This window comes from Anabrus simplex, chromosome 2 (genome assembly GCF_040414725.1).
Source record: "Anabrus simplex isolate iqAnaSimp1 chromosome 2, ASM4041472v1, whole genome shotgun sequence".
Taxonomy (NCBI): domain Eukaryota; kingdom Metazoa; phylum Arthropoda; class Insecta; order Orthoptera; family Tettigoniidae; genus Anabrus; species Anabrus simplex.
In genome coordinates this window covers 615,802,839-615,826,591 of record NC_090266.1, presented here as the reverse complement: position 1 = coordinate 615,826,591, position 23,753 = coordinate 615,802,839, and the positions used below count along the sequence as shown (strand labels likewise).

Here is a 23,753-nt window from a genome sequence, read left to right as displayed (position 1 = left end):
ATTAATTCCCTGAAGGTGTTTACTGCTATTTACAGTTAATTTTGTACTAGTACGAATAATCATACTTATCCGCCATTTCCAAGCAAGTTTTCGAACTTTGATGAGTTGGTCTGCTAGGGTTGAATGCAGTGACGGCCGGTGGACTCTCAGGTCGGGGGTGGGGCACAGTATTTTTTACCACAAATCTTGCTAATAACCAGTACCACCGCACTCATTCAAGTCTTCCGCGCGAAAACAAACTAATTCACTGCTGCCAACCCTCACAATTTGCGGGATGCAAGCCAGAAGCCCAATTTGAATCACAAATCCTGGTCTCATATGTTACATTTCAATATAATTATTTATTATCTTTCTTTTTAAAATATAAATAATAGGGCAACCAAGGTCATAAATTGTTATCTAATTTTATTGTATGCAACTATGCAGATTTGCCTGGCGCACGCTCGTATCGGTGTTTGTGAGGACATCTTTACTGATATTTACTGATATTCTTAGCATTATTCTAGTCCAATATTTGACTTCAAATGTCGAGAAAAAATAAAAGAACCTCTTCGTTCTTTAGGGAGGACACCGTCCAGGAGTCCTTAAGGGCCAGCCGTTACTGGTTGAAAGCACGGTGGGTGACAGCAAGTGCGAGCCGAAGAACGGCACAAATTGCCGCCTTATGGCCACACGCCTCATAAGGGTTTCTTCCACCGATATTCTGTCGGCTCAGGGCAGGCTCCACCCATGCCAACGAAGACTTGGCACAGTTCGTAGAACTCCAAGAAGTGGAGAGTTTCTGTTGAAGTAACCATAGAGATTGTCGTAACGAATAGACACCTTTGACGGGATAACGTTAAATAGTCGTTTGAAGGACAACTTCGGTGCTTTTTAATGTATTTTAAGTTAAAGACACGGCGGCACCACCACTGAAGCCACCGCTGCCAATCAGTCCCTCAATCATCAATGAAAAAATGAAATCGCTTATGGCTTTTAGTTGCCGGGAGTGTCCGAGGACATGTTCGGCTCGCCAGGTGCAGGTCTTTTGATTTGACTCCCGTAGGTGACCTGCGCGTCATGATGAGGATGGAATGATGATGAAGACGACACATACACCCAGCCCCAGTGTCAGCGAAATTAACCAATGATGGTTAAAATTCCCGACCCTGCCTGGAATCGAACCCGGGACCCCTGTGAACAAAGGCAAGCACGCTAAACATTTAGTCATGGAGCCGAACTCAGTCATCAATGATCTTCATTTAGGGCTATCACCTAGGCGACAGATTCACTATCAGTTGTTTGCATACCTTTATATTAAACGTTTTCAAAGAACTTGGAAATTTTTCGAACATTTCCCGTCATAGTACGCATATTCCAATCCCTTACCGGTACGCATCGTCTTATAAATGAATATATGCCCCAATTTGTCCTCTTGAAATCTAGCTTTATCTTCATATTGTGACCTTTCCTACTTTTAAAAGCTCCGCTCAAGTTTATTCGTCTACTAATGTCATTCCACGCCATCTCTCCACTGATAACTCGAAACATACCATAGTCGAGCATCTCGTCTCCTTACTCCCAAGTCTTCCTAGCCCAAAGTTTGCAACATTTTAGTAACACTGCTCCTTTGTCAGAAATCACCCAGAACAAATTGTGCTTTTCCAATTCTCGTTTCAAGTAGTCCTGGTGTGGGTTCCATACACTGGAACCATACTGTAATTGGGGTCTTACCAGAGACTTTTAAGTCCTCTCCTTTACATCTTTACTACTCTCAAAACCATGTGAAGTGATCTGTAATCTTTCTTAACAACCTCGTTAATATGATCACCCCAATGAAGATCATTCCTTAACATCAACAAAATGGACAGCTACGAATAGATTTTGATCTCACTTTCTGTTGAAGTACTGGTATCCTCGTAAGATTGATAGTGTAATATCTTCCTGAGGTTGAGTATTCCTCTTCCTCCATTTGGACGTGGTAATTTCATTTGGTCAATTGCAAAACTGAAGCATTCTGTTTGTTGTCAGACATGTCTTTAGTTGTCTCTCCAAGTTCACTAATTTGCTCCAGACCATTTAATGACACCAAATGAGTAGATGAGAACAAGGATTGCGAAAGAATTAATTCCCTTTACTTATTTAGGAATGACTTTAAAACGGCTGTGGTTCTCTGAAGGAAAGCAGTCTTTAGTCTTTCTTTGATGGTTGAATGATCCCTTTAAGGAGAATAGGAGAGGAATTATCCACCTTTCAAAACAAAATTAAAATTAAATGGAATAACTAAAAATTACCCCATTTCATATATAGGCCATGGGACGGGTTCGACCCGTATAGGATCATCTTCAGCCATGTAATTTAAAATCAGCAAGTTAATAAAATTATATAAAATATTCAAAACCTAGAAGAAACACATCCAAAAACATAAACACATGTTAAAATACTACACACGATGCCCTAGGCCATTAAGAGCAGAAAGACGCAAAACTAGTACTGTATAGTAAAATATGCGTGGTTTAGGAGAAAACAACATGAAATGTATGCCACACGTGGCAACATCGCTTGCAGTAGTTAACTACATAGTAGTATGCTTAAGGCCAGAAGGACCAGGAAGAGCCTCTTAGGGATGAGTCAGTACTAACCACGTACTGTGGTTAGCACGAGAGGATGAAGTGTGACAAAGAGATTTTGTGTGTATAAACATCAAACATACACATCAACAAATCTGAGAAATGTAAACAAGGTTCCACTTGACAGACATGCAGCCATTTTAACCTGACGCCTGACAAATGGTTGCTTTCAGAAGTATCTTTTTTTTTTTTTGCTCTTGGCTTTACGACACTGATAGGTCTTATGGCAACGATTTGCCTGGTGTGAAAATGAGAAACCATGGAAAACCATCTTCAGGGCTGCCGACAGTGTGGTTCGAACCCACTATCTTCCGGATGCAAGCTCACAGTCGCGCGGCGCTAAATTTGTCCTAGTGAGAAACGAGTTATTACTTTGTATGTATATCTCAACATTTAAAGGGGAAAAAATGCAAATATGCAAAATCTGCAGCATAATCATGATGCAGTGAAAAATCAGCACGGTATCAGAATTTTAAAGTGACAAAGGGAATTTATATTCATATCCCAGAAAACAACCAGAAAAAATATGTTGTGGGGTTCATGTCTTATTCGTGGCACCTCATTTTTGGGGGGTATCAATATCAGGTATTTCCAACAGACTTATTTTGATTGTGTTCCCTATGTCAATGAAGTGTTCTTTCATGTAACTCTAATAGTTGAATGATCTCAACTATTCTCAAACTCATAAATCAGTAATATTACACACATTTTGGGATGGCTGAATAGGATTTGGTATTTTATCATAGTGCTTGAGATGATTGTGAGTACCACCTAGATCCACCCTGGTAATCTTGCTTTCTTTTTCTTTTTCTTTCTTTCTTTCTTTCTTTCTTTCTTTCTTTCTTTCTTTCTTTCTCTCCTTCTTTTCAGTCATTGCTAATGCTGATAATTTGGTGACAATCTTACTAGCCTTCCTTGAACTCCCTCCAGATACCCCAAAGAATAACCAAACCAAACCCCATGGCACTACATCCCTTGAAGGGCCTTGGCCTACCAAGCGACCGCTGCTCAGCCCGAAGGCCTGCAGATTGCGAGGTGTTGTGTAGTCAGCACAACAAATTCTCTCAGCCGTTATTCTTGGCTTTCTAGACCGGGGCTGCTATCACACCATCAGATAGCTCCTCAATTCTAATCAGGTAGGCTGAGCGGACCTCGAACCAGTCCTCAGTTCCAGGTAAAAATCCCTGACCTGGCCGAGAATCGAACCTGGGGCCTCCGGGTAAGAGGCAGGCATGCTACCCCTACACCACGGGGCCGGCTCCCCAAAGAATAAACTGATAAAAAATGAACTACAAAATCCCTAATTACTAAGATGTTAAAGTTATTAAAAAATGTAATTTGTTTTCAGGCCATCAATGGATCGACCCCGGCCACTGGATCATGGGGATCCCCGTACTCCTATGGCATGGCAACACCGTAATATCAATTACCATCAGCAGTGCAATGTTGGAACAGGTAAGACCTCTAAATGGAAAATGAAACTTAGTGGTGCCCCACAGGGCAGTATTCTCAGCCCCTTACTTTCCTGTATTTATATTAATGGTGTATCATCTATGACAGAAAACAATATGTACCACCTCTGTGCTGATAATTTTCAAATATATTGACACTGCAAAACTTAAGATTAAGATGAAACAGTAGAAAATATTAACAAAATCCTCCAACTCAATGTAAACGAACAACAAAATTCTCTTACACTAAAAGCCACAAATACTCAAGCAGTCATAATAGAATCATGAAAATTACTGAGCTGCTTAAAGAATCCCACCTGTCCTTCTGTATAGTAACATTATTCCGTGCAGAAAAACCGTTAGAAATCTCAGCATAACTATGAATGAAACACTTAATTGGTCTGATCACACAAAAGAAATCCATTCAAATTTTTTTTTGAGTGCTCACCCTCTTAAATGACACAGAGATGTACAGTCAAACTCTTGTTAATTTGAAACTCAAGGGACCAGAGAAAAAGTTCCATTTACCGAGAGTTCAAAATAATAGGAGTTCAAATAACCAAGAAGGAGGGAGGGAAAATTTCAAATAAACAAGAGTTTCACTTATACTTACTCATTTCTTTCACAACATTTGTACAATTGTGAAATGTTCATACAGAAATGTTCATTTGAATGTTCATAGAGAAATGTTCATTTGAATGTTCATACAGAAATGTTCATTTTGGAAAAAAGTCCGTAATTTTATTTTGAGTGAGCGACTTCCATCTATCATTGTCCAATGAATTTTCGATAGTGGTGAGAGCTGAGAAGAAATCGTCACTTGTGTCCGTTCTGAGGGCGTAGGAGTGTAGGGTAGTAAGAGATGTCCTTGCCTTGATCAATGTGACTGGAATTGGTGGTTGTTCTTCTTCATTTTCTTCCTTGTCCTCATCCAGAGAGGCTAAATCCAACAGTTCAGCATTGGTTAGGGCACTGTGGACACCAATGTCACCGTCAACTTGAACGTAATCCTCCAACGTTAACTCTCCACAGTTAGGTAGAAGTCCTCATCCTGATTCAAAATTCATAAATTTTGGCGGCTCTGATGAATGTTCCACGTTTTTGGTTTCCTTACACATGCAATTTTTGAAGCAGTTATAAATGGTAGTAGGTTTGACATTTTTCCAGACCTTATCAATCATGATTATAGCGGTCAGAACAGTTATGTTTGCCTTCTCACCTTTTTTGATGCTATCCAGCGCAAGAGAAACAATTTCTCTGTGGTACAGAGTTTTTAAATTTTGAATAATGCCTTGGTCTAATGGTTGAAATCTTGGTGTCGTGTTGGGTGGAAAAAAAATAATCAATTTTACGTGGTCTAATGGGGGTGGGTTATTATGCACGGTGCAGTGGTCCAAAAACAGTAAGATTTTGCATTTTTCCTTTTTCATGTCACTGTTAACCAAGGTCAGCCATTCATTAAACAACTTGTCATCATCCATGCTTTTTTGTTTGACCGATAAGCTGTGGGCAGCGATTTTATTCCTTTCAAGCAGCGTGATTTCGCAGATTTCCCTATAATGAATGGTTTCAACTTTTGAGATCCGTCCATGTTACATGCTAGAAGGACAGTTATTCTTTCCTTGCTCAGTTTCCCTCCATGACACTTCTCGTCTTTGAACGTCAGGGTGCGATCAGGAAGACATTTATAAAAAAGCCCAGTTTCGTCTGTGTTGAATATGTTCCTTGGGTTATAGCCATTCAAAAGTTCATTTAGTTCACCAATCCATTTGGAACAAATGGAATTATCCACGCTGGTGCTCTCTCCGCAGATTTTTTAAAATGTGATGGCGTGTTGCTTTTTTGAAATTTGAAAGCCACCCCTCACTTACTGCAAATCCTTTAATCCCGAGAGACTGCGCAAAAGACTTGGCTTTTTCCTTCAACATGAAACCGCCCAGGGGAACATTTTATCCTCTACACTGATGAATCCATTTAAGCAAGTACTTTTCAAGATGGGGAAATTCACCCTGACGTGACCTTTTTCTACTCGCACTTAAGGCACTTTCGGTGAAGCAATCTTTATTTTTCAAAATCATCGACAATTTTGATGGTAAAATACCAAACTGTTTGGCGACATGTTTTTTTAATTGTCAGCTTCCACAACTTGAATCACACGCTTTTTTTCACTTACGGAAAGACACTTGTTCTTTCTTGAACTCATTTTTATACTTAAAAATTACACAAATCAAACGTTAACATACTGTAACACACTTTAACGTTGAAAGAAGACTCAAGACTGCGAACTCACTCATACATCTCATTATTGATGTAAACAAACGACAGATCTGTGCACGATAACAATACATACTGTAATCACAATTAAATTAAAATCTGGCAGGTTCCACCTTTTCAATACAAAATACAATGTTGGATGGTATTTACAACATTATTTTATTACAGAACATGTTTTAGTGTTTCATTTTGAAACGACCGACTCCAAATTATAGAGAGTAGGGAAGCCCGACTTCAAATTATAGAATGTCGGCAAGCAAGAAGTCATTCCTACAACTTCAAATTACTGAGGGGACCAAATAACATTGATTTTTTTTTAATTTTTTGAGTATTTTTCTTGCTACAAGGGAAAAACTTCAAATTATCGAGAGATTCAAATTAACGAGTGTCAAATTATTGAGAGTCGACTGTATTTCCATATGAGCTAAAGGCCAGACGAATATAGACATGGATTCTCCCTATTCTCAATTATTGTATTATTTTAATAGACACGACAAGGGAACAAACACCGAAACTTCAACGAACACTGAAGTTCTGCCTGCGATTTATTTAGAATATGCCACTGGCGTTGGCGGGGGGGTCCCAAAGATTTCCTGAAACTAGAGCGAGGATCAGCCGTTATTTTACGTACGGTACAAACAAATTAAGAACTTACGCCAAAATGTTAAATGAACGTAGCGACAACTAGCAAGGCTCAGTAGGACCATACATAATTCTCCATGTCTGTACTGCTTGAAGGAGCTTGAATGGAAGGAAAGCACTTAGCATTGTGATGCGCGGGGATATTTCCCTGTAGAATTCTCAGTATTGGGAATATAACCACGTGTTGACAAATGTCAAAAAATGAGGAGAAGGGCAATTAGCAAGGAATTACTCTGTAGGGGGCCAGAACGTGACCACCGAGATAATGGGGACCATGGCCAGAAACAGTTGCAAGCTTACAACATCGTGTCAGCTTTTGTATAAACTCGGTTCCTGGAAATAACAATGTCATGTGGTCGTGATTGTCGGGTTGTACCGTGCTTGAGAGATGTGCTGTATTTAACTTGCAGTGTTGAGAAGACTGTGATGGAATTGTGAGCTGCACATTAGTTCATTTTGTGCCATATTAGTGATATTTTTGAAGATGGATTGTTTTGTAAGAAGCCAAAACTATGTACATCCTCAGTAAGTTATGAAAAAGTATTGTATTCCTTTTTTTTTTTTTTGCTAGTGGCTTTACATCGCACCGACACAGATAGGTCTTATGGCGATGATGGAATAGGAAAGGGCTAGGAGTTGCAAGGAAGGGGCTGTGGCCTTAATTAAGGTACAGCCCCAGCATTTGCCTGGTGTGAAAATGGGAAACCACAGAAAACCATCTTCAGGGCTGCCAACAGTGGGATTCAAACCCACTATCTCCCGGATGCAAGATCAGAGCTGCATGCCCCTAACTGCACAGCCATCTCGCCTGGTATTGTATTCTAACAGCAGCACTAGCAGATAGTAGCAAGACATGATCGCGGATGTGTGCGTAAGTTCTATAGGTAGGCTTGTCTGTTTTGTCAGATGCCCGGGGACTGATTGGAACTTCAAATAGCACCATCAAAAGTGTGGGTAACTGTTTCATAATCGGCGGGCGTGATAGCTAAGTTCCAGTGGGTCTATGTACTCATCAACGCAGCCGAGGTTTGAATCGCAGTCGATGCATGCAAAATTTTTGAAATGGGAAGTCACGTTCTGTTGATCTGGAGTCTACTTAAAACCGTAGATCCCGTCGCTAATGATTATAAGATTTAAAATCCCATGAACCCTAAGCTTGCTTAATTTTTTTTAGTATTTTTACTATTTGCTTTGCATCGCACCGACACAGATAGGTCTTATGGCGACGATGGGACAGGAACGGCCTAGGAATGGGAAGGAAGTGGCCATGGCCTTAATTAAGGTACAGCCCCAACATTTGCCTGGTGTGAAAATGGGAAACCACAGAAAACCATCTTCAGGGCTGCCAACAGTTCATTTTGTGCCATATTAGCGATATTTTTGAAGATGGACCATTTTGTCATTAAGAAGCCAAAACTATGTACATCCTCAGTAAGTTATGAAAAGTATTTATTTATTTATTTATTATTATTTTTTTTTTTGCTAGTGGCTTTACGTCGCACCGACACAGATAGGTTTTATGGCGATGATGAAATAGGAAAGGGCTAGTGGCTTTACGTTGCACCGACACAGATAGGTCTTATGGCGATGATGGAATAGGAAAGGGCTAGGAGTTGGAAGGAAGCGGCCATGGCCTTATCTCCCGGATGCAAGCTCAAAGCTGCGCACCCCTAACCACACGGCAAACTCACCCGGTTTTAGCATTTTTGAATCATTACGACATCATTTATGGTGGTGTATTTTGAGTATCCAACCATTCTTTGGGCTTACCTTTTACCTTAAATTGTGAGAGGATTCAGTGGCGTACTCAGTGGGTGGGTTATAAATCCAGGCCAGTAGCGTGGATACGACATTACCTCGAGAGGGGGATGTGAAAAGAAAGCCAGTCCTGCAGAGTGCGGTGACGGATCTTCAATAAATATTGATGGTTTTGATTGTTACGAAGTAATTATATCCAACAATCGAAATCATAGCTTCTGTACTGTTAACATAAAGCAGGTGCATTATTGATACTGATCGTAAAATGAATAATATCATTCTTTATTTGTGAGGAAGTAAAATCTTTATTTAATTAATCTGTCCTTTTAAAAAGGAACCACTTTTGTCTATGCCCCGTGAAGGTGAAGTATGTCATAGATATTTCGATTATGGCAGACTCAAGGCCAACTCTATTGCACCCACAAAGAGGCTGTATCTTCTCCATCCCATTCCTTTCTTAACTCTGTCAGTGCCGGGAATTGAATGCAGGATGCCGTAAGTCACATCCCTACAAGGCTCCCTAGCTTCCAGCTAATTCTTCCGTCCAGTCTCATGCATTTACAACAGTTGGAAAATGTACGTCTTAATAAATGCTCCTCATAAAACCTTTGTAAAATTAGTAACTGTACCTATTTATAACAATAATTACAAATGCCTCCTTTTCATGTGGCTCAGTTGGTTGAGTCGCTGTCCTTCTGAGTCCGAGTTCGCGGGATCAAATCCAGGCTTGGGTTGGTGGCGCTTAAAAGGGTGTTGTAATTGCAACAGATCCGTGTAATGGGCTTCTGGCACGTTAAAAATTCTCCTACGGGATAAACTTCAGACACTCCGGTGTCTGTTAAGAACTAGTATTTCTGATGAACTTTACACAAATAAAAGTACTATCCCTCATAAATATGCCACTGGCACAGACTACCATATACTAGCACTGGCTTCAGGGTTACAAACCATATGAGGCTAATCTTGAGGGTTACACACCCACAGGGAACCAGTTTACCAAGCAGTCACTCTACGTGTTGAAACTTTACTTGATTTGGAATGTCTATTGCCAAAATATGCGATTAAGAAAGATTTTAGTGACATTGTGAAGGCGATTGAATTTTACAAAAGCAATCTTGAAAATGCCAACAAAGACATTCTGGAGGTGGCTTTGTGGAAGCTGAAATGCAGAATCTTGTTAGAAAATCAATCAAAGACTGTGATTGAAGTTCTAAAAGAAATCGACAAGATGTCTTTTTCAAACATTGCTACTCTTCTTACAATACTGGCTGTTATTCCAGTAACTACAGCATCTGTGGCGAGAAGCCTCTCCACCCTGAAGAGGCTAAAGACATATTTGAGGAGTAAAATCAGTGAGGAAAGGCTGACGGCTCTTGCACTTGTGGCAGTACATAGAGATATCAGTGTGGATATTGGCGAGGTTGTGAAACATTATGGACATAATGGTTGAAGACTACCTCTTTCCTAGAGGCAAACTGCTTGTTCTTAAACAATGTACTGATATACAGAGTGTTAAGGGTATGAGTATAAATATTTCTTGTAGCAGTCAAGAATGATGTTACAAACCAATATACAATCATATTTTTGTAACCTGCGAAACTTATTTAGGGAGTAAAGGAATACAGTTTTGGGAGTAGGCAATAGCTTGACTGTGATAGTAAACAGGTTCAGTGCCCCCTCACTACCTGTGCTCCCCTTCTGTTGCGTAACACGCAATTTCAAGACGAAAAGATTGATAGACGCAGTGCCCAAGTGAGAAAGTCATCAGGCGAGGGGCGGGGCTGATAATCATAAACTTGAAATTATTTACCTGATAAATGGGCACCCGGAAACTGCAATATTGACACTGTTAGCCATTGATCATGCCTAAGTAATTAATAGAGGACAAAACATAAAAACTGCACATACGTATATTAGAGTCACAAAACTGTAACTTTATACTACTATATTCTGTATCCCGGGCTTGCAAAGGAAAGTAATAGGACGAGGTAAACCCTACCTAGCATACGTTGTGACATATATTTTTCTTTACCAACTAACAAAATATCTATACCCATACCCCTTACATTTTATATATATTGAAACAGGAACTGCCCAGGATCAAACTGGTGACCGTGCGGTTTGCTTCATCCTTTCAAATTGTGCGCATTGTGAGCTATGATGCAACACTTCCAGCGAGCGAGCTTGTGGCAGCCTGCTAAGACACGACTACGAGTCACGAAGCGCGTGGCTCACACGTCAGAGGGAACCATTGGAAGGCTTCCAGATGAGATATCGACTAACGGACAATGGGACTGTGTAGCCTATAATAACAGATAGCTCATGTCCAAATTTTATGTTGATAACTATTTTATTTAAGGAGATATCGCAACGTCAAGATATCAAGTAATTTCAATGATATGTATGCTCAGGGTCAAGCCCGGGTATATAAGACGGGCCAGTTTCTCCAGCAAGTCAGTGTAGGGACAGTACAACATAGTAGAGACATGCTGCCCGAGGTTGTGCCGGCAGTAAAGTTCAACTTTGTGCGCGAGTGTCGAGTCCAAACGCCGAACTAAATACCCGCAAGGTACAGTCGAGAACTCTAACTCCGAAAGCGGTATTAATCCTGCATTCTAAGTCTTTCCAAACACTTAAACATTTTGCATGACTTATAATATACAAGTGTTAAACATCGGACATGTTAATACCATGTGTGATAGAACTGTTGATTAACTTATAAATTAATATGACGAGTCTACGTGTTAAACTCCTACCAGTAAAATGACCAGTTAGGACTTTGTTTGTGGAAACTACATGCCTAATACTTCATGGTTAGAAGTAAAGACAATGCCATTAACTATTTAATATTTCATGGTGATAGAGTGATAGTAGACTGTTTCTCAACCCATAGGGAACATAGACTGAATCCTACACTAGTATCATGTGTGAAGCTGAATGAATAGACATTATTTCAATTTCCTTGAACTGCATTAACCTGACAGTCAGAACTTAGTGAAGTCAGGGTATCGTGAATGTTCAATTATCTTATTATAGACTTTGTTTAAAACTTATTGAATTGCACTAAACCGGCAAGTGGAATTTAGTAAATTTAGTGTCTCATGACAAGTCAATCAGCTTATTAATGGACTTGGTGCAAATTACTGTGCATATTAGACGTGCTACTTGGAACGAACAGTGCCATATCACCTGAAGTGACGTATGTAAACCATCGCCCCATTCATACTCTGACCGCCCGTATTATCATGTGAACTTCCGCCGATGGAGACGTGGTAACTTCGAGGGATACGTGGTAATGGTGTTCCTGATCTATGGTGGATGTGGAAACTTTGAGGGACGTGGTGATGGTATTCCTGATGTATGGTGGACGTGGTAACTTTGAGGGACGTGGTGATGGTGTTCCTGATCCATGGTAGACGTGGTACTACAGAAAGTGAGGACACAGTCAAACGGAAACAGCACTTCAATAAGGTAATATGCATCTGTGTCATTAAAGAACAATGTGAACTGTGTCTTATCAAGTAATTTTTAAATTCAGCAAGTCACTTTAAAACTTTCTAGCAATTTTAATTCTCATGGCTTCAAACTTATACATTCCAGTTTTCCAAATGACTTGCTATTTCTTAAAGCCAGTGTAATATTAAGTCGTACCGACAAACTTGCTAGCGAGTGGAAACTTTAAAACTTAACCTGTCTACGGACTGGAACTTTGCTTATACCCATATTACGTTAGTTAGTTAGCTAATTGAAGAATGAACTTTAGCTCACTATTTTATAGACATATCAAGATTGAAATTTATTTGCTCGCACCAATTGATCATTTCAGAAAGAAATTCTAATTAATTTCGTTAGTTCCATTTTTAAGAATGATCTTTATTTATTTCAAGGTGAACTTAATTAATGTTGTTATTTATGAACTTCAAGAATGAATATTTTTCAAAAAAAAGCAAAGCAAAGCAAAGTCACCTCCGTACAGGCCATGAAGGCCCTTGGAGGAGTGGAAGCTAAAGGCTTCCACCATTGCTAACCTCGGCACTTGATGGGGTAGAGTGGTTAGCTCTATGCCCAGCCGTCTTTGCCTCCAGGAATTAACCTGGTACTCATTTTTGGTGTAGGCTGATTGAACCTCAGGGCCATATGCACCTCCAGAAGTGGAAGTCTCGTTTCTTAAATTTTACGACTTCCTGACGGGGATTCGAACCCACGTCCTTCCGGGCGAACCGAGCACGCCTTTACTGCCTCAGCCAGGCAGCCCCTGAATATTATTCACTTAAAATAATTAATTATTTCAAGGTGATCTTAATTAATGTTGTCATTTATAAACTTCAAGAATGAACTTTCTTTATCCAAGTTAATTATATCAAGAAGAGATTTTATTAATTTCTCACTAATAAGTTTGACACAACCTGTTATCAATTTATTGATTATTAAATGTGGATGAGAGTCCAATTTGACAAGTGTTCAAGGAAATGATAGGCCGTTTGTTTACTTCGATTGATTTTAATAAAGTTTATGTGGCCAGTCTATGCAATCTTTTACTCCCTCTCTGTACAATCTCCTACATAAGACCGCACACACCCTTCGGAACCCTCATGCTCCATTACACATGTCAATGAGTGTGTGTCAGTTACTGGTACAATATATATATAGTGTGTGTGCGTGTGTGTGTTTCTTAGCCACATTCTTTGTATAAAATGTTACTTCTTTATAATTTATCACATGACCATCTACATATATAAAATAAGAGTTTTGCCTGTACATTGCTCAGAATTTGAAATGAATGGTATTTTGGTTTCGATCATGTCCACAGTAACGAGGAAATGCACTTCTTACTTTTCCATAATTTCTGTCTGTCTGTCTGCCCGTCTATCTGTATGTATGTACACGCATCACTAGAAAACGGCTCAAATGAATTGAATGAAAATCGGTATGCAACGTCGGGGAATAAGTCGCTACAATCTAGGCTATAAATAATTTTATTCACGCTCATAGAAATGGTAGTTTAGGGAAAGGCCTAAAATTTAATTTTCAAATATTTATGTTATTAGTGGTCCTATTTTAATAAAACTTGGTATACAAAGTCGCAGAAAACGTCCCCACAATCTAGGCTATAAATAATTTTATTCACGCTGAGTGAAATGGTAGTTTAGGGGAAGGCCTAAAATTTAATTCTTAAATGTTTACGTCATTAGTGATCCTATCTCATTGCAAACTGGTGTACAAAGTCAGAGAATTAGCCACTGCAATCTAGGCTATAAATCATTTTATTCACGCTGGGTGAAATGGTAGTTTAGGGGAAGGCCTAAAATTTAATTCTTAAATGTTTACATCATTAGTGGTCCTATCTCATTGCAAACTGGTGTACAAAGTCAGAGAATCAGCCACTGCAATCTAGGCTATAAATCATTTTATTCACGCTTAATGAAATGGTAGTTTAGGGGAAGGCTTAAAATTTAATTCTCAAATATTTATATTATTAGTGATCGTATCAATAAATACTTCATAACCAAAGTTATATAGAATTAAATTTCCAACCATTTATGTCTTATACATTTTTACCATACCGGCTATGATAACACAGATATTCATGAATTTGTATTTTTGTTGCCAAGTCCATATCGACGCTGAGCCACGAGAAAATGGGTTAACAGAGTTGAATGAAAATCGGTATATACAGTCGGGGAATAAGAAACTACAGTCTAAGCTATAAACAATTTTATTCACCCTGGATGAAATTGTATTTTAGGGGAAGGGGCCTAAATTTAATTTTTAAATAATTATGTTTTTGGCCCTATCGAAAAGTACTACATAATAAAAGTTACAGAGAATACATTTTCTGAATATTTATGTTTTATTCAGTTTTACCGTACTGACTATGATGAGTGGTATTTCAGAGTCGGAAGAAAACTAAATGTGAAGGTTTACAATATCAAAAGTGCATAACATTGATCAACAATAACATTATATTGACCATTGTTTGTTGTGATGTTATTTGTCTCTTACGCTGCTTCTCAACTCCTATAGATGGGATTATTGCTGTGTACCAAGTATAATAGCCTGACCGAATATTGGCGGGAAATAGCCAGGGAGTTAGAAAACTTTCTTCTTTAGCATGCCATTCCTCTGGTTCATACATTTTCTGATACAGCTGGTATGTAACACACTGGTTATTCATAGTATTCCAGTTATTCGATCCCTACTCTGACGCACTGTTTTGAATGAACAGCATGCATACTTAAGGCAGAGGGTGACGTAGTAGTAGTAGTAGTAGTAGTAGTAGCAGTATGGCCTGGTCTAGAATAACAATTTAGGCCTATTCCAAATTATAGCACCACAATTCACTAAATAACTCAAAATTCAGCCCTGAAAAGAGGTGATTCTTAAGAAAAGCTTCTTCCTCTTCACCTTTATTAAATTCTACATTCATTTTATTCCAAATTATCAGTGAAGAGGGGGTTTCTCCTCTGGGTTGGAGGAAAAAATTTACCTCCACGTCAGATAGATTTTTCCGCCGCCAGTGTAGTAAATTGATATTTTCCGACTCATCGGGTACTCCTACGAAACATATTAGTAAAAGGGCATAGTTTTTGCGCTGGGAGTCTCCACTATTCGATCCTCTCCCCGCCGAAGAAAAGACGATGAGTGTTCACGAATCACGGCTGTCTGCGGCTTGGTCATTCCAGCTCTGGAACTTTGGACTGTTAGATCGGCAGTGTAGTCCTGTTCATTAAAAGTAAGAAAATGTGTGGTGTTTCGTTTGATGGAGTATTTCATATGAAAGCATTGCTTTTAATCGTGCCATTCCTACTGACGTCATTGTAATCTTTGTTCATTCCAGTTGGGAAGACCACTAAGACAGTCTTTCTGAGGATGTAAAAATGCAGGTAGAGAGTGAGTGTCTACCATTATAATGAAAACTCCCCAACCTGATTGTGACTGATGGTATGCAAGCAGGTCTACCATTAGAGTGAAAATTACCTAACTCAGTCTTTATATGAGAAAATATGTTTGGTGAATTCCCGTCGCATTTCTAGGGTAACGTTAAGAGCTATGCAATTTAATACAATCTTGCTCACAACGTGTACACTAGAATTCCGTATACAATGTAGAATTCCGTATACAATGTAGAATTCCGTAGCGAAGCACGGGTACATCAGCTAGTTATTACAATAAAATTATCATATTTATTCTAGACCAGAATATTGCATCTTTACTCAGACAATTTACTCTTGCATTCATTTCACTTGTATTCGGAGTATATGAAATGCTGCAGTTATGTCGGGAAGGGAATAATAGATTAAGACAAGGGCGTATCCAGAGGTGGAGATGGGGGGGGAGTGTCCAAAGAGTCCAGACACCCCAGGAGTTTTAACAGTGTACTTTTACTAAGCATGTATATTATTATTAGTTTCTGCAATCCGCATGAATCCACCACTCTTACTAGGAACCAAGGACACTCATTTCCTTATCAGGCATTCCATACCACCTAAACTCACCGAACGTTTGGACACCCACCAAAAATAAATTCTGGATGAAGACCTACCGTAACGGGCCTCCCAAACTGAAATCCTGGCTACGCTACTGAAATATGCTCATATCATCCCGTACAATCTGGCTCTCTCATGGCTGACGCATGACAAATAATACACATTTTAATAATGGTGTTTAGACTGTTAGCTGAAAACTAGCCACTATATTTTTCTTCTAAATTCACTTTCTTAAACAATCTTTTCACACCTTAAATACATGTTCAGGCTCCCTTCTTTCTATTCCTGTGCATAACAAAATAAAGTTAATTAATTGTACAATGTTTAACTAGCTTATACCATGATGAGATTTCCACTGTGAAAACCATCTATCATATGCATTAAAGTCTTTCTTTCATATAAATCACTATGGAATTTCACAGTTCGAGCTCGGACAATGTGTCCCGACAGCGGTACACATTCAATTAACTTTAATAAAAACCACCTATGCAGACACTCATTTAGTTCACTATCTTTACCTAGTTTCTTCTTCTTTGTAATCCCACTTCACTTTTCGCTTTTGACTGTGCCCACAGGACAAACAAAAAAGTTTATCTTCTTTCATCCACCCTTTAATGGTTCTGGGATGCCACACTCTCACGATAGACTTTTTTTGGCTGCCCGTTCTTTACACAGTCCATTATTTTCAGTTTATCTTTCACAGAAAATGTTTTACTTTTCTGCGACACCACACACATCCAGCGAACTCAGAATTCAACACTATGCACGACAGTACTGTACTATAGCCAACAGTTGTTGACAGGATGGGAGGTTTATATCATAGGAATCAGTGAAGGGATGTTCCACCATTCAAAACTTTATTTAGACCGGTTTCGATTCACTAATAATAATAATAATAATAATAATAATAATAATAATAATAATAATAATAATAATAATAATAATAATAATAATAATAATAATAATAATAATAATAAATCACTACTGATCTTCATTTAGGGCAGTCACCCAGGTGGCAGATTCCCTATCTGTTGTCTTCCTAGCCTTTTCTTAAATGATTGCAAAAAAATTGGAAAATTATTGAACATTTCCCTTGGTAAGTTATTCCAATCCCTAACTCCACTTCCTATAAACGAATATTTGCCCCAATTTGTCCTCTTAAATTCCAACTTTATCTTCATATTGTGATCTTTCCTACTTTTAAAGACACCACTCAAACTTATTCGTCTACTGATGTCCTCCCACGCCATCTCTCCTCTGACAGCTCGGAACATACCATTTAATCAAGCAGCTCGTCTCCTTTCTCCCAAATCTTCCCAGACCAAACTTTGCAACATTTTTGTAACGCTACTCTTTTGTCGGAAATCACCCAGAACAAATCAAGCTGCTTTTCTTTGGATTTTTTCCAGTTCTTGAATCAAGTAATCCTGGTGAGGGTCCCATACACTGGAACCATACTCTAGTTGGGGTCTTACCAGAGATTTATATGCCCTCTCCTTTACATCCTTACTACAACCCCTAAATACCCTCATAACCATGTGCAGAGATTGTACCCTTTATTTACAATCCCATATATGTGATTACCCCAATGAGGGTCTTTTCTTATATTAACACCTAGGTACTTACAATGATCCCCAAAAGGAACTTTTACCCCATCAACGCAGTAATTAAAACTGAGAGGACTTTTCCTATTTGTGAAACTCACAACCTGACTTTTAACCCTGTTTATCATCATACCATTGTCCACCGTCCATCTCACAACACTATCAAGGTCACCCTGCAGCCGCTCACAATCTTGTAACTTATTTATTACTCTGTACAAAATAACATCATCTGCAAACAGCCTTATCTCTGATTCCACTTCTTTACACATATCATTGATATATATAAGAAAACATAAAGGTCCAATAATACTGCCTTGAGGAATTCCCCTCTTAATTATTACAGGGTCAGATAAAGATTCTTCTACTCTAATTCTCTGAGTTCTATTTTCTAGAAATATAGCCACCCATTCAGTCACTCTTTTTTCTAGTCCAATTGCATTCATTTTTGCCAGTAGTCTTCCATGATCTACCCTATCAAATGCCTTAGATAGGTCAATCGCAATACAGACCATTTGGCCTCCTGAATCCAAGATATCTGCTATATCTTGCTGAAATCCTACAAGCTGAGCTTCAGTCGAACAACCTTTCCTAAACCCAAACTGCCTTCTGTCAAACCATTTATTAATTTTGCAAACATGTCTAATATAATCAGAAAGAATGCTTTCCCAAAGCTTACATACAATGCATGTCAAACTGACTGGCCTGTAATTTTCAGCTTTATGTCTGTAACCCTTTCCTTTATACACAGGGGCTACTATAGCAACTCTCCATTCATTTGGTATAGCTCCTTCAACCAAACAATAATCAAATAAGTATTTCAGATATGGTACTATATCCCAACCCATTGCCTTTAATATATCCCCAGAAATCTTATCAATTCCAGCTGCTTTTATGGTTTTCAACTTTTGTATCTTACTGTAAATGTCATTGTTTTCATAGGTAAATTTTAATACTTCTTTAGTGTTACTCACATCCCCTATCTGGACATTATCCTTGTAACCAACAATCTTTACATACTGCTGACTGAATGCTTCTGCCTTTTGAAGATCCTCGCATACACACTCCCCTTGTTCATTAATGATTCCTGGAATGTCCTTCTTTGAACCTGTTTCTGCCTTAAAGTACCTATACATACTCTTCCATTTTTCACTTAAATTTGTATGACCACCAATTATGCTTGCCATCATGTTATCCTTAGCTGACTTCTTTGCTAGATTCAATTTCCTAGTAAGTTCCTTCAATTTCTCCTTACTTCCATAACCATTTCTAACTCTATTTCTTTCCAGTCTGCACCTCCTTCTTAGTCTCTTTACTTCTCTGTTATAGTGTAGTGGATCCTTACCATTCCTTACCACCTTTAAAGGAACAAACCTATTTTCACATTCCTCAACAATTGCTTTAAACCCATCCCAAAGTCTGTTTACATTTTTATTTACCATTTTCCAACGATCATAGTTACTTTTTAAAATCTCCCTCAAGTCTGTTTACATTTTTATTTACCATTTTCCAACGATCATAGTTACTTTTTAAAATCTCCCTCATGCCTGTTTTATCAGCCATATGGTACTACCTAATAGTCCTAATTTTAATTTTAAAATCCCCGACCTGGCCAGGAATCAAACCTGGGACCCTCTGAATGGAAGGCCAGTACGTTGACCATTCAGCCAATGAGTTGGACGATTCCCTTATATAAGTCAAACGTCAACACAGAAATGAAAGTTATAAGTTATGATACGACGGGAGGTGGAGTATGCACTACATTTCTTAGAAATGTGAACTCTGTGAATAATAATAATAATAATGATAATAATAATAATAATAATAATAATAATAATAATAATAATAATAATAATAATAATAATAATAATAATAATAATAATAATAATAATAATAATAATGGACTGGACAAAGAAGCACTTCAGGAGCGAGTACACAAACTGGAAATAGCCTACCAAACATCCCGCACAATCTACAACAAAAAAATGCCTTTCCCAAAACACCAAGATACGTCACTATGAAACAGTTCTGAAGCCAGTAGTTCTATATGCAGCCGAAACCCTGTCTCTAAATGCCAACAAGGGACTCCTTGAAGAACTGGAGAAAAGAGAACGCAAAATTGTGAGAGGAATCTTGGGATCAAAGTACAGAAATGGAATCCATCAAAAGAGATCCAACAAGGAAGTCTACAGCAAAATAGAGAAAATTACCGACACAATCAGAAAAAAACGGGCACAATTTTATGGTCATCTGAAAAGAATGGACGGAAGAAAGTTAACTAAAGAAATCTTTCACTTTTTTGATTCAAACCCCAAAACCACAATTCCCTGGTTTAGAAATACCAAAGAAGACCTGCAAATGCTACATATCTCACCTGAAGACGCCCTTAACAGAGATCTCTTCCGCAAGAAAATATTGACGAACGGGCTAAACCAAGACGAGCAACCGAAGAGAAGACACGGTGCTCCTTGGACAGAGGAGCGTAAGCAGGCCCACTCTCAAAGAATGAGGGAAATTTGGGCTCTAAAGAAGGCCAAGTTCAGTGCCAAATGCAACAAGACATAACGTGGTCCTTGATGGCCCCAGCGAATTATATAATAATAATAATAATAATAATTTTGTGTGGCTATTTCTAGCCGAGTGCAGCCCTTGTAAGGCATACCCTCCAATGAAGGTGGGCGGCGTCCGCTATGTGTAAGTAACTGCGTGTTATTGTGGAGGAGGATAGTGTTATGTGTTGGTGTGTGAGTTGCAGGGATGTTGGGGGCAGCACAAACACCCAGCCCCTGAGCCATTCAAATTAACCAATGAAGGTTAAAATCTCCGACCTGGCTAGGAATCAAACCTGGGACCCTCTGAATGGAAGGCGAGTACGCTGACCATTCAGCCAACGAGTTGGACGATTCACTTATATAAGTCAAACGTCAACACAGAAATGAAAGTTATAAATTATGATAGGACGGGAGGTGGAGTATGCACTACAATTCTTAGAAATGTGAACTCGGCGAATAGCTCAGGAATTGTTTGTTTCTAGTTGTCTTTGTGTTATCTCAGGAATGCAGTCCCTGCAGTTTCTCGAAGGCTAAGACTGTAATCGGTACTCTACTGTTTCCTGCTGGCTGGCCTTGAAAGAATTGCAGCATTAGCATGATTGTCAAAGTGAAATGACAACACACCAAATAGTAGAACAAAATGTTTTACCAACCACCAAAGCTCTGGGATACCAATATAATGGTCCGTTATTGGACATTATAAATTTTCCAGCTAACTCATTCTTGGTTGCCTGCGTTTCGCCCTCATGTGCTAAGTTGAGCTCATCAGTTGGTCCTTAGAACCAAGTCCTGGTTCTATATCATCTGTGTGTATAGCAATGGTTTATTACAATCAGTTAGTTGGTACTTTGAATTGTCTGCCATTTTATTAACACATCTAGTGATGGTGACATTATATAATGGGAGATATTTTACTAACTCTCCTAATATCTCACACTTGTACTAATCATGACTTAACAAGAGATTCATCTATTGTAGAAGCCTCCATTTTAACATGTTCATTTGCTATTTAGAATGAGGACTTTATACAAGCACCATTTGTTAAGCAGTTCATAGCTTGTAGCTTTAGACAACCACTGATATTGTGGTCATAGCCATAGGACCTATAGTTTTATGTGTAATCCAAGCCACAGCGCTTTGATATTTCACATGAAAAATCTCAGATGCATTGGCTAGGGTTCAAACTGGGGCTATCTTGAAGAGAAGCCAGCCTCTGCGCCTCTTGGCTATCATGCCCCTCCTGTTGCTCTGGTTATACATAAGTTTTCATGAACACCTTTTTGTCATTGAAGGCCTTTTACTTTCCTTAATCAAGTGGCTTAGTAATATGATTAAGATGAACACTTTCCAGATGTAATTTTAGTTTAATTGATTTCAAAGTTTCATTACATAGTTTTAAAACTAATGTGATACTTATTGTATTGTATTGTATTGTATTTTGACATATGAAATATTTATGCAGATTATTTTAATAATCATTTTAAACTTACTTGGGCTGCACAGCAACAGAATGATTCAAGCACACTGAAATAAATTTGTGTTTTATATAGGGATTAAAATTTGCAATTTGTCTCAAGAATGAATAACAAATCATTTCACATTCAAACTTCCTCACCTACTCTTAGATCATAATCACAAATTCCCCATTGGTGCTGTAGTTGTCCACTCAAAAATTCCCTGAGTTCATTTTTACATTGTGACTATAAATACTGATTACAGAAATTAATGATAAACAATGAACAATAATTATTTTGTTTTAATGTTTCTCAGTGTTGTTACTTTAGCAACCCCGTCGGTCGCCAATTTTCATTTTACTGATTCTACTTCCCTCACAGTTGGCGTCTATTGTCACCTATTGTTCAGAAATGCTGTATGGTCTTTCATCAGTTTTCCCAGTATACTGAATCTGCGTTTCTTTTGACAGGCCCCAGCATGGATATACAGTATCCATATGTGACTCAAGCAGAAGACCAGAGTGTGGAAGAGGAAAGTCTGCCATACCGTTCACGAACTCGTGCTCGACCACGCCCCCGGCCACGTCGAACATCACCTAGTTCCAACACTAGTGCTACGAGCGCTAGTACTGGCCTCGACTCTGACTCGCAAGCCAAGTGTGAAGTCAGTCTACCTCTGTAAGTAAATTTCTTGGTACTGCTTCATTCTGCAAGTGGTGTATGAAATCTGCCTCAAAACAGTGTCTGTAATAAGATGGAGAATGCTAGATTAAGTGTGGAAAGCGACTGAGAAAGTAGCATACTCACAATACAAGCCTAACTGAGATCAAACTACTCAGTTTCGGCTCCCAAGTAATTCCCTCGATAGTACCTGGAGCAAGTATGAAGTCTTACAAGGAAGAGTCATAGCAGTTCGTGCCAAAAGGAAGATTAGTACAAGGTGATATTTGTTAACATATTTGGGTCTCGCACATCCACGACAACTGATGGATATCGCAAACGCTGCAGTCGACCGACACCAGCTGACATACCTTCCCATAGAAAATCATCAACTGTGACAATAATGAAATTTAAAATAAAATGACAAACTACTTATCACATTACAAATTTTTTAAATTCACAGCTTAACTTATTTCATGTTTTATGATTATTTAAAATGATATTTCACATTTCCATGAAAAACCCAGTGGAGTGTGTAACATATCAGATCAATTGATACTGATCTTGCTATATACAAATGTTGGACTTTGTCCTCACACATACATAGATATGTAATGGGCCCAAACAAAAAATGTACAGTTAGCAAGAATAAACACTAATTACAAGGAAGCAATGCTGTTGAGAACCCGAGAGGAGCTTAGCAAAGTGAGAAAGGAGGGGTTGGTGGGGATAGAAGAAGAGGCAAAAAGGACTGATCCAGAGCCAGGACAGAAATATCAGCAAACAATTCAATAACATATATTAAAGTTTCAAGGCTAAGGAGGTAATCATCAAAAGGTTCAGCATGCTTACAATACTAACCGTAATCCAATGCAACAGTAATGACCAGCATGATAATAAACCCACAGCTCTTCAAGAGACTGCACCGACAAGAGAAGGGGAGCCTTACCTAAAATGAAAATAGGGCTAAGCACCTGATTAGAATACTTAAAACCGGGTGAGTTTGCTGCATGGTTAGGGGCGCGCAGCTGTGAGCTTGCATCCGGGAGATAATGGGTTCGAATCTCACTGTCGGCAGCCCTGAAGATGGTTTTCTGTGGTTTCCCATTTTCACACCAGGCCATGGCCACTTCCTTCCCACTCCTAGGTCTTTCTTAACCCATCGTCACCGTAAGATCTATCTGTTTAATTAGAATAATAACAGTAAGTTATTTATTAAATTGACCACCTAATCCCACTGTCGGCAGCCCTGAAGATGGTTTTCC

At 38.7% G+C, this 23,753-nt stretch overlaps 1 protein-coding gene across 3 annotated transcripts in view; it reads left to right on the top strand.

Moving 5' to 3' along the window:
* Nucleotides 1–23,753, top strand: part of LOC136862959 (cleavage and polyadenylation specificity factor subunit 7) — a 126,531-nt gene that overhangs the window by 85,546 nt on the left and 17,232 nt on the right. For 2 of the 3 annotated variants that reach the window (XM_067139256.2, XM_067139255.2), the window contains exons 2-3: nt 3,958–4,064; nt 22,299–22,506. In XM_067139256.2, the coding sequence (XP_066995357.1) occupies nt 3,965–4,064; nt 22,299–22,506 (308 nt within the window). In that variant the 5' untranslated portion in view covers nt 3,958–3,964. Of the gene's footprint in view, nt 1–3,957; nt 4,065–11,919; nt 12,206–22,298; nt 22,507–23,753 lie in introns of those variants that run through there. The other variant, XM_067139257.2, reaches the window with a different exon arrangement.